We start from the raw sequence: 13,032 nt of genomic DNA on the forward strand, positions 1-13,032 counted from the left end.
GATTTGTCCTTGAGCCATAGTGTATCAGTGCCTGATATTTCATGGCTCTCCACTTAGTTCATGAGGACATTATAAGTGACTTTGTCAAACGTTTTGTTGAAATCTATATGTGTTATGGCCATTCCCTGACTCACTAATAGAGTAATGCTATCAAGAAAGAAAAGTATCAAGACTGGCAATCTTTTGTTGTTAATGAACCTGTGCTGAATCATAGTGATCACTCCATCCCTTTGTAAGTGATCACAAGCCTTGTCTTTAATGATGTGTTTGATCATTTTGTTTAGATCATCTGTCAGTAGTTAGAAATATCTAATTTCTTCCACTTTAGAAAATTGGGACTTTTGCTCATCTCCAGCTTTTAGCATCTTTCCCATTTACTACAGTTCTTTGAAGATCATTGACAGTGGTTCAGCAGTGATACCCTCAAATTTTGTCATTAGCATGGGATTTACTCAATCTAAGTCAGGTGATTTGAGAATCTAATGATGTGCTCTTAAATCTCCTCCCTTATACTGAGTTTCAATTATCTGGTTAATCATATTTTTCTATACTTAAAAAGTTCAAAACAATGGGACTTGTGTAGTTTATGGGTCACCTAATATAACCTCCTGAGAAAACTGAGGCCCAGAGAAGTTCTGGCCTTAAGTTGCTGATTCTACATCAAATCCTACTTAAAAACCTCAGACCTTATATAGCATTTTGTTTTTCAGTTCTTTAGTGCATGTGTCATGTGCCTTTTTGTAATATGACATTTTACTTTATAAATATACATGGTACATACTAGATTATAAATTCCATGAGGGCAGGGACTTCAGGTCTTCTTTAAAACTTGTATATTTTCTGCTGGGGCTTAGAATAGTACTCCGGGTACAGTAGGAGCTTAATGATGATTAAATAAATGAATGGATAGATGCAATACTGTAAAACTCAAATAGAAATCCCAGACACTAACCCATACATATGGATCTCTGTAGGTGCATATTGACTTAGAAAGCCATATATTAACATTATCTATGTTTTATTGAATTATTATTTATTTTGTTAAATATTCCTCAATTACATTTTAATCTGGATCAGTCTGCACTTAAGAATATTGTGGACTACATACCACCAAAGGGCTCTGTATTTAATGCCTTTGCTCTAGGTCCAGTCATTCAATCAGTTCTGAATACCCCTAATTATTTTATCATCTAGTCTGAATTTCTCCAACTTGTCTGCTCAATGGAACGGTACCAGAAACTTCCTCAATTACTATGATTTTCTAAATGTGTTTAGAAAGTGAGTTTTCTGTATGTAAAGTGTATAGAAATGTACTTTTGAGGGAAAACAATTTTGTAAAGAAAATGATAAAAATGTCTTGAAATCTAGGTAAACAATGCCTACAGTATTCTCCTAATGGGCAGTAAAGTAATCCTATCAAAAACAGAACATCAGTGAGCATGTGATCATAACGAAGCCATGCTAGCTCTTGGTGATCAGTGCTTTCCTTTCTAAATGCTTAAAAAGCATCCATTTGATTTGTTTCAGAATTTTACCTGCAATCAAAGTCAAGTTTACTGGCCTACAGTTTATATATACTACTCTTGGGGACTGAAAATGCACATACTAGTCCTTCAATCCTGTAGCCCCTTTCCTATTATTTATGATCTCCCAAGGATCATTGATGGTAGCTATCAAATTACAGTCAATATCATGGTCTGGGCAGGGCTAGTCACAAACTGACTTAGGGTCGCTAGGTTTTCCTTTATTATATTATCTTGGATTTGAAATCTTTGTTAACTATTATTCTTCCCTTTGTTGTTTAAAGATAAACTTTGGCAGAGAGAAGAAAAATAATATGTGAATGGTTTTGCCTTCATAGAATCATAGAGCTAGAGTAAGAAAGGGCCCCAGCATCCATCTGATGCTCATTTTTTAAGTGGAAGGAAAAGGTGTCCTGAGGTTAAGTGACTTGCCCAAGGTCACACAGGAAGTGACAGAGGCAGGATTTGAATGAAGGTTCTCTGACTCCAATCATCTTTCCACTGTACCACTTCTTTCCTTCATCCATTATTGCATCCATTATGAGCAATGGTCCTATCCTTTCTTTCATCCTTCTCTTTTAGTCAGCATTGCTTGAAAAAAAATTTTTTTTTAATGTTTCTTAGCATTTATCACCAGCACCAACTCATTTGGAATTGCAGTGTTGCGATGCTCTTCTGAACTTGTAGTCATGGAACCAAAGTTTGAATCCCATTTGCTATATGCCTGACCTTGGGCAAGTCATTTAATTTCTTGACTTTTCCATCCCCCACCTCAAGCTATCGTCTCTCCTTCCCATTTCCACGGGAAACTCCTTGAAAATACTATTTACACTAATTGCCTCTACTTCCTCTCCTTTCTCTTCCAAACTTTTTGAAACTTGGCTTCAGTCCTCATCTCTTAAATGAAACTGTTTTCTCCAAAGCAACCAGTGATGTCTCAGTTGCCAAAACTAGTGGTCTTTTCTCAATCCTCATCTTTTTTTGACATCTCTGCAGCATTTAAATCTGTTAATCATTCTCTTTTCCTGGTTAGTCTTCTCTTCTTTGGATTTTCATGACAATGGTTTCTCTTGGTTTTCCTATATTCCTTCTTAGTCCCCTTGGCTGGATCTATATTCCAAACCTGAACTTAGGACATACCCTTCATGTCTATATATACCCTTGGTCACTGAATCAGCTTCCATGGATTTCTATAGGTGACTCAAATCTATATTCTCTTCTAGTTTTACATCTGAGTTCCTGTTCCACCTCACCACTTGCCTGTTGGACCTTTCAATCTTGATGTCCCACAGGTATCTCAAAACTCATCATGACCAAACTGGAACTCAGCTTTTCCCCCTAACACACTCATTTTTTCAAACTTCTCTACTCTCTCTAGACTACTGTCATATTCTAGGTACACAGATTCACAATTTCTGTGTTGTCCTTGTCTCTTCATTCTTCCTTGCTCCAAATACTCAACCAGTTTCCAGGTCTTATTTTTTTCTCTCATGATGTCTCTTGCATCATCCTCCCTTTCTCTACTCCCACAACTATTACTGTAGTTCAGATCTAAATCATTCTTGACTGAACTATGATAATATCTTCTAAATTGGTCTCCCAGCCTCATGTCTTTCTCTATTCTGATCCATCCTTCAATCAGCTACCAAAATGATTTCCTGAAGTGCAAGTCTGACCAAGTCAATCTTCTATTCTATATAATCTAGTCACTCCCCATTTCCCTTAGGATAAAACACCTCTGTTCAGTGTTTAAAACCCTTCATAACTTGTTCCCAACATATCATTTTAAATCTTTTTATACATTAATCCCCTTCATGCACTCCATGCTTGAGCCAAATTGGCCTTCTTACTGTTCTTCACATACAACATTTCATCTCTAGTCCATTTGCCTTTATGGTGGCCATTCATCATATTTGGAATGCACTCCTGACCTCCACCTCTTGGAATCCCTAGTTTCCTTCAGGAATTCCCTTTTTCTCCCTAGCTGCTAGGGACTCCTACAAAAAGCTTACCTTGATTCTCTTTTGTTTATACTAAATATGTACATGCAATCCCTCTTGTGGATACATTAGCTTCTTGAAAGGAAATACTAGTATTGTTTTGCTTTCATTTTTGTGCAGAATATTTGGCACAAAGAAGGTACTTGATTACTTATTAATTAATTATTTATTGAATCATCTCTCTCTTCTTTTCCTTTTTAAACAGTTCTGTTTCTATCTTCAGAATGTCATTCTTTAACGTATTCTCCTGAACCAATTTCTCTGGTAGAATTTTAGGCCATAACATTTCTCTCAGCCCTTTGAAATTTGCTCTCCTCAAGTCTAGGACGCATATCAGATTACACCTAGTTTTCCTCTCCTCAATCAATCAATAAGCATTTATTTATTCATTTGAACTCAGGTTCTCCTGACTCCAGGGTCAATGCTCTATCCACTATACCACCTAGCTGCCTCTCAGTAAGCATTTACCAAGCTCTTACTTTGTACCAAGCACTGCCTTAAACTCTGAAGATACAAAGAAAAAGCAAAAATAGTTGTAATTTCTACCCCCACAGCATCACTCTTATCATCAACTCTTTAGTGCATAACCACCACCCTAGTTCAGGTCTTCATCACCTTTCACTTGGAAAGATGTAATCGTTTCCTAATTGGTCTCCCTGCCTCAAGTTCCTACCCACCACAATTCATCCTCCATACATCTAGAAAAAAGGATTTTCCTGAAGCACAGGTGTAACATATCAGTTGTTGTAATTGTTCAGTTGTTTCAGTTGTGTCTGACTCTTTATGACACCATTTAGGGTTCTCTTGGCAAAAATACTGGAGTGGTTTGCCATTTCCTTCTCCAGCTCATTTTACAGATGAGAAAACTGAGGCCAACAGGGTGAAGTGACTTACCCAGGTTCACATAGTAAGTGTCTGAGGCCAGATTTGGACACAGGAAGCTGAGTCTTCCTGACTTCAGGCCAGGCCCTCAATCTACTGTGCCAGCTAGCTGCCTCTGACCATATTACTACACTGCTCAATAAACACGGATGACTCCCTATCACCTCTAGGATCAAATATAAACTTCTCTGTTTCATATTTAAAGTCCTTCTCTACCTGGCTCTCATCTACCTTTCCAGCTTTATTAGTCTGATGAATCCTCTCTACATTCTATGGTAGAGGCACAGTGGTCTGCTTGTTTTAATCACACATGGCATTTTACCCTTCATTTCTGTTTCTTTGCACAGAGGCAGATAAGAGGTATATTAGATAGAGCACTGGACAGGGAATCAGGAAGAACTGAGTGTGAATTCTGCCTAAGACACTTACTATCTGTGAGACCCTGGACAAATCACAACTTTTCAACCTGGTTTCCTTATCTGTAAAATGGGGAAAATAATGTCATCTACCTTATGGGGTTGCTGTGAAGACCAAATGAGGTAATGTATGTAAAGCATTTTTTTTGGCTAGGCAACGGGGTTAAGTGACTTGCCCAGGGTCACACAACCAGTAAGTGTTATGTGTCTGAGGCCACATTTGAACTCAGGTCCTTCTGATTCCAGGGCCGGTGCTCTCTCCACTGTGCCACTTAGCTGACCTATGTAAAGCATTTTGCAAATGCTTTATGCACTTTATAAATTAATATTAAAAATAAAATTACTATTATTTTGGAACTCTCTGAATTTATATACTCATATAGGTACTTATTGACTTAACTTATAAAATGGACTCTTTGAGGACAGAGGATTGCTTCATTTCTGTCATATGTGTAGCAGCTAAAAGAGTGTTTGCATATATAAGGTGCTTGATAAGTGCTTGGGCAGATAGTTGGCACAGTGGATAGAACACCAGGCCTAGAGTCAGCAAGACCTGAGTTCAAATCCAATCTTAGATGCTTACTAGCTCTGTGACCCTGGGAAAGTCACTCAATCCTGTTTGTCTCAGTTTCCTCTCCTGTAAAATGAGCTGGAGAAGGAAATGGCAAACCACACCAGTATCTTTGCCAAGAAAACCCCGGTGGAATCACAAAGAGTCAGATACTACATGAAAAGACTGAACAACAACAACAGATCAGTGCTTATTCATTAATTGGTATGGCATTTTACATATACTATCTCATTTGAGCCTCACAATAACCCTATGAGGTAGGCAGTGCAAGAATTATTATCAGCATTCTTATTGACGAGGTAACTGAGGTTCATAAGGACAATATGCCCCAATCCTGCCTCTAAGTGCTGGAACTGAGACTTGAATTCTGGTCTTCTGACAACAAACCAGTAGTAATTTTTCTATGCATTACAATGTCTCTGTAAAAGTCAATCATTCATTGCTCTCCTATTTTTCTGTCTTCTTTTTTTTCTGTAAATCTTTACATACCATCCCCCACGCCCAGAAAAAGACATTATTGGGTAGTACAAAGAACCTTGGATTTGGAATTATAAATCCTGATTTCAAATCTCAACTTTTCTGTTTCCTAATCATATGACTGTGCCAGTTACTTAAATTCACTGGGCCTCAGTTTCCTTGTTTGTGAAATAAGGGGCTTAGTGTAGATGATGTCCGAGGAACCTTCTAACTAAATGCTCTAGCAGATTCCTTCCACATCCTCACTGGTTGAAATCCTTGCTGACCTTGGAGGACAAGTTCAAGTACTAACTCACTCAATAAATCTACCATAATGTCCCCAGCTAAAAGTGATCTTTCCCTCCTTGAATCCCTCAGGTATTCTATTGTACCTTTTTTATGTATTTATTTAGTCATACCCTGCATTATGTTATAGTTATTTGTGCCTATGCCATTTTACTCCCTCCCAATATTAGATCATAAATTCCATGAAAGGAGTTTAACTGGGTTTAATTTTTCCATCTTTACACCTCTAGCAGTGCTTAATAAATGTTTGTTGAATTAAATTGAAAATATCTAACCAAATATTTAACTTCCAGTAATATATCTTGTAAAATATTTGACACTGTAAAGTACCCTCTCTCCTCAAATGACAAGTTGAATGGTTAGATGATGAAAGAGCATGTACAACATAAGTGAAAATAAAATAAAGCAGAGAAAGAGAAAGTAAGAAAAAACTTTAATTACTGCATTTAGGTCAGCAAATTGGCAAGGCGACAGTGAGGCTAGTAAAGGACAGTTAGGTTAGTAAGAGATGTCACTAATATTGCTAAGAGCCTGAATTCATTTGTCTTTCTAGTAGTCACAAAAGAAACACAGAGTGACATCTCAGTGTCTGGGATCTATTTTCCTAATTGCTGAAAAGGGGCTGGACCAAATGGAAAACACTTTGCCAATGCATGAGGTAATTATCAATATTAATAGTTGCCATAGCACATGGGTTCAGACTAAGGATAGGAGTAATAAAAGACAAGAGGATAGATAATGTAATTCTCATGCTTTAGAAAGAAACAGGGGAGGATTCCAGACTCTACCTGTAAATCTGATTTGTGTTCAAGGGAAAATTGGATATACCAAGAAGGGGGTATGATTAAAGGTGGGCCTGTGGTTATAAATTGCTTTCGTAATAGTGATGAGGGAGGCTGACATATAGTATAATAAGAAGACGGGAATGTCAGCATCAATTTTTACTAGTGTCATGAACAACATATAGTGTATTTAAATTAGCTTCATTTGTGGTAGTATTTTGGTAAGCAGTGGCTTCAGAAACATTAAAATCTTACATATATATTTGTAAGATATAGCTATCTTACACAAACATATGTGTGTATATCTCTATCTCTTTCCATCTATCTGTCTATCTATCTATATCTCTATATAAAGATCCAACTAAATTATCATTGACCTTTTTGTAAGGCCCAGAATGCGCAGTCTGAGAGAACACAATGGTTTGAAATATATTCAAATTTCAGGAAAACTTTGGGATGTTTTTCCTTAACTAATTCACTAAATTGTGTTAGTGTGACATAAATAAGAAATTGGATTAAATGAATCAAGAGGACATAATAAAAAGAGAACAGACTTCTATGTAATTAGCTATATCTATGTTTTCCCCTAAAAATTATTTATGATGAGATTTTAAAATCTCTTTCTGGTCCAAACCATATCTATCCATTTTAGAGTAATATTCTCTTTTCAGTTTAGCAGGATAGCTAATAATAATTATAAGAGCCAACATTTAGATATCATTTACTATGTGCCATGCACTGTGCTAAATGCTTTACAATTATCATCTTATAACCCTGGGAGGCAAGTGCTATTATTATTCCCATTTTACAGATGAGGAAGATGAGCAAATCAAAGTTAAGTGACTTGCTTAGGATCACACAGTTGGTAAATGTCTGAGGCTATATTTGAACCCAGATCTTTCTAACTCTAGGCCCAGCACTCTACCCACTGTGCCACCTATCTCAACATTATAGAGATGGAAAGGCCTTTGTAAGTCATCTAAGGTTCCCCACCTCCCCAAGGCTGTCAGGGTTAAATGACTTTTCCAGGGTCACACAGCCAGTAAGTGTTAAGTGTCTGAAGCCAGATTTGAACTCAGGTCTCCCCCCCATCCTGACTCTATTCGCTCAATCCACTGTGCCATTTAGCTGCCCTTTAGGGCATCAAGTCTTGATGATATAAATCTTCCCTGAAATATGAATCCTCTTGATAATATCTCTAACAGGTGGCCATCTATCAATTCCTTACTTGATGACTCTTAGCAATGGGGAATATATTAGGAAGCATGATGTGGCAGAAATTACATTGCACCCAGAGTAAGAAGACCTAGCTTCATTTCATACAGCTGGGCCTCTGTTTCCTCACCTATAAAATGAGGGCATTAGAATCGATAATGTCTGAGGGCTTTTCCAGTTATGAGTCTTATGATCATATTTGCTGAGTCAGCTCATTCCATCTTTGGACAAACCTACTTGCTAAAAAGGTTTTTTTTTCTTTTTCTTATATTGAGTCACCAGTAGCTCCTTACCCCTCTAGTTCTTAACTTGGGGGTCCATAAACTTGCTTTTCAAATACTTGGATAATTGTATTTCAATAGAATTGATTTCATTTGTAATCCTCTATATTTTATTTTCTGCATTTCGAAACATTTTTTTTCTGAGAAGGGGTCCATAAGCTTCATCAGATTGAAAAAGGGGTCAATGGCACAGGTGATAAAGCTAAGAACCTATGGTCTACAGGATAAAATATAAACTCCTAATCTGGTTTTTAAGTCCTCCTACAATCTGGCTTTACCTTGGCTTTTCAGCCTAATTTCACATATACGTGTACTACTCTGTAAACACTCTACATTTTAGGAAAACTGGACTCCTACGTATTCTGTGAACTCAACCTTCCAGTTCTCATCTCTACATTCATCTAGGGCATCCCTGTCACCTTACTGGGCTTTATATCTGCCTTTACATTCAGCAATAACCCTCCAAGCATTTATTGAGTGCCTAGCATGTGCCAAGTAAATCCTTTGCCAGATGTTAGGGCTACAAAGACAAAAATGCAATAATGCCTGCCTCCAAGGAACTCACATTCTATTGGGGAAGAAAAACATATGCACAAATAAGGACATAGAGATGATATACAAAGACATTTTTTGGAGCAAGGGAGAACATGGACTAGAGCAGGGCTTTGAAGGAAAATAGGGATTCTGCAAGGCGGTAGTGTGGAGGCAAAGCATTTAAGGCATAGAGGACAGTTTCTGTAGAAGTGAAAAAAGTGTGAAAGTGAAGTGAAAAAAAAAGAAGTGAAAAAAAAATCCCAGAAGAGAACATATAGAGAGCCACAGGTGGGTCAGTTTGGCCAAGGGGTGTGATGGTAAATTTTTAATAAGCATTTCTCTGAAAAAAGTATACAAAACCCACTTTTACATTTGATAGATATTAACATTTTCTCCATCATTTTCTTAGGGCTAGAAATCAACAAAGCAATAAAACCCTAATTTGTAGCATTTGCTGATTTCAGAGTTATAAATGCTCACATTGAAATTTTAACAATTGGTTTCTATGAGCCAGGATAAACTGGCTCAAGTATATCATTGGTTTGGCCACAATTGAGGCATCACTTTGTAAAGATAGCTTGGGCTGAAGCTGTTCGGCTTTAAATGCCAGACAGAGGCAGTTATGTTTTATTCTAGAGGCAATAGGGAGCCACAGAAGCTTATTGAGTAGGCCAAACCCATTGGTTCTCATTCTGTCCTTTGGACTTATAGCAACATGGTATAGTGGGAAAATAGATTTTGAGCCAGAGGACCTGAATTTGAACTGTGGTTCTGCCATGTTCTAGTCTCTGCATCTCAGTAAAATGGTGCACTTAGAGCAGATAATCTTCAAGTTTCCTTCCAGTTCCAAATCTGTGATCCTATGTTTTTACTTGAAGACAGCTCTTATGCTCCTATTCCCTCCCCAACATTTTCTTGTCTAGGCTAATGCCCCTAGTTCACTCAACTAGTTTTTTAATGGCATGCTTTCAAGTACCCTCATTATCTTAGTTACCTTCCTCTGAACTCTCTCTAGATCATCAATGTCCTCCCTGGAATATGGCGCCTGGAAATGAATATAGCATTCCAGATTGGTTTCACAAAACATGAAACACAATTGTTTTCAAAAACCTGTTTTATCTGGTAAGGTATACAGCACAGGCTCTCTGATATTTCAGATATTTATGGGAAACTTGATTTTCCAAACATTTCTCTTGAGGACACAGGTACCATTGCAACTTTGGGAAAGATATGATTTTTACCAACCCTTTCTTCTAATTCATGAATGCAGAATAATGGAAGAATGAGTAAAGATCCCTGGCAAATGAAAAGCATTACAAAATAATAAATATTTGGATGACTTTCTCATTATTGAAGAAGTTTTATAAAAGTATGTTGTCAATGACTACCAAACAATTTCTCTTCTGCAAATTATCTTTCTAAAAGCCTATTCATTTTTATCTGTACCCAAACAATTCACCTTCCTAAGGAAATCTGATGTACTTTTAATTCATTCTAAAAATAAAACAAATTAAACTTTTTAGAAAAAAATTAAAGCATGGGAATATTTAGGTTACTCTCAGTGAGTTACAATGTCTTGGAATTATGTTGTGTCTACACAAAGTATGCAACTGTGAGGCAATTATGCAATTAATTGTATAAGGGGGCTGCCCCCAAATTATCTCAACTGGTTGTCTACATTAAGTTAATTAATTAAGGTAAATAATTCATCATTTAAGGATATCTGTGCAGACAAGTAATCTTTAACTATATCTCCATCTATTAAGTAAAGTAGAAAATTGAAATATTACCTTATCAAAAACTTTTTGCTTAGTTATCTGAATATGATCTAAAACTTTTTTTAGGTTTGAATTTTCATATAATTACATTAATTCTCAAGTCAGTGTATAGACAAAACTTTTGACTTAAATTTATTTTCCCTGGATTTCATGATTTATCACATTTATGGAGGTGGAACTCTCTCTTTAAATGTTGCCACATGTTTTATCCAAACAATTCCTGACAACTTTTTTATTTCTTTAAATTCATTAAGTTAGTGTGGAACTGTAAACAAATGAGTACTTGATAGGATGCAGTTACTTAATAAATGTTCATTAAATTTAAGTAAATGGATTATTTTGTTGTCTAAAACAAATAGTGGCTATGTCAGAGGGCATATTCTATAGATTTTCTTCCTTTTTTTGTCCCCAAAAAATGATCTCCAGGTTTAGTAAAGATAATTGATTCTCTTTATTTAGAATAATGGAATTTAGGAAAGGTGATTTAGATGAATTCTTACCTGAGCTCTTGTACCAGGGACTCTACTTGTACTGTTAAAAAAGAAGAGAAAGAAAAATAGTTAGTTGTCTGTTTTTCATCTTATTCCTCTGAAATGGGACCTGCATCTGCCTTCATATGGTGACAATGCAATTGTTAGTAAAATCTTATCCCCATTTTCATTTGGTTAATTTTTCCCTGTTTGGGTTTGCCCCACCTGGACTGCAACCAAGTGAGAAAATTCTTCCTAGTTCTCATCTCTCACTAAAAGAGGGCAAATCTTTGTAGTCTGCAGTGTACTGAACATAGGATTAATTCTTTGATGAAGATAGCACCCTCTGATTATAGAATCTACCAACAAGCTACTATCCTTTTGTGGAAACTATTTGAAATAAGGTAGAGGTCACAATGAGAGTCAATGGGACTAAGAACTACTGATCATTTTTAAACTTTTACTTCTTACAAAAAATTATATTCTATAATTTGCTGGAAATCCAATTTGAATAGATCACAGATCCATTTGAATATTTGAGTTGTAAACACTGTTTGAAAACATCCTAATATTTTTTTGCTGCTCATATGTATGTGTGGGCATATTTATATGCACATCAGATATATGAATATGTGTACATACCTGTATACATTTGCACATCTAAGTACATATGAGAAATAGCATAGTATAGTGGGAAAAAATTGGACTTGGCGTCAGGAAAGACCTGGTATGAATTCTCTTTTTCATACTTGCTAGCTGAGTGCCCTTGGGCAAATCACCTTTCTGAGTCTCATTTTCCTCATCTATACATGGGGATAATTACACTAATAGCAATTGCCTATTTTGCATCAATGTTGTGACGATCAAATGAGCTAAAACTTTATAGACCATAAAAAGCTCTATAGATGCCACCTAAATATAGACATATCCTTGTGCACATACACACAGAAAGATATGTGTATGAAAGAGACACATAGAGAGATACATAAAGAAACAAATTCAGAGAATGAGTATGTGCATGCTATAGAGCTGTGATTTCATCAGTGCAGGAGAACTCCCAGTGTGGAAACTCTCTTTTGATTGATTTAACTCCTTTGCAATTTATAGCAGGTATGAAATAAATCATTTTCATTAATTCTTTGAGAGTTGCCTTGGGATATTGAAAGGTTAAGTGACTTGCCCATTCTCTCTCCATTATATGTCAGAGGAAGGTCTTGAACTATCTATCTGTCTGTCTGTCTATCTATCTATCTATCTATCTATCATCATCATCATCAATCTATCTACAGCATGCAACAGACATATACACACTATAATTTAATAAAGCAGCTAAAAGACTTACAACTTGAGTTGTAGGAATTTCTTGCTGTGAACTTTGCCTAGTCCCTAGTAACCATTCAGAACAAAGTGTTACACTGAGAAATTGTAGGTGACAATTTGACACCAATCACATGCTTGTAATTGTAAATGACAAATTGCATTGCTCAAATAAAGCCTAGAACTATATTAGGTAAACTAAGTATCTGTAAGAGAAAGGGGAAAACTTCAATCAGGGCAATAGCAATAGTTTTTGAAAAAATAGGAAATGTAAAAGAAAATCTTTGACTTTATGACTGATTCTGGGATGGGAATGTAGAAAGCTAGTATTTATCAATAACTGCCCACACAAGGCTAAACAACAGATTGGCAGATGACAGGTGGTTTCAAAGAGTACTCCTGTAGCACAAGCAATGATATTTGTTTCACGTCTGGGAGACCATTCTCATTTGAGGTGTGTGTGTGTGTGTGTGTGTGTGTGTGTGTGTGTGTGTGTGTGTG

At 36.4% G+C, this 13,032-nt stretch overlaps 1 protein-coding gene across 1 annotated transcript in view; it reads right to left on the reverse strand.

The window, feature by feature from the left end:
* The window catches only part of LOC114054129 (suppression of tumorigenicity 18 protein-like), a 351,033-nt gene that overhangs the window by 117,074 nt on the left and 220,927 nt on the right, over window positions 1-13,032 (reverse strand). The window contains exon 5 of the mRNA XM_027877273.1: window positions 11,245-11,275. Coding sequence (XP_027733074.1) covers window positions 11,245-11,275 — 31 coding nt within the window. The remainder of the gene's footprint in view (window positions 1-11,244; window positions 11,276-13,032) is intronic.

The sequence above is a fragment of the Vombatus ursinus genome, unplaced genomic scaffold (assembly GCF_900497805.2).
Source record: "Vombatus ursinus unplaced genomic scaffold, bare-nosed wombat genome assembly UNPS02014812.1, whole genome shotgun sequence".
NCBI lineage: Eukaryota > Metazoa > Chordata > Mammalia > Diprotodontia > Vombatidae > Vombatus > Vombatus ursinus.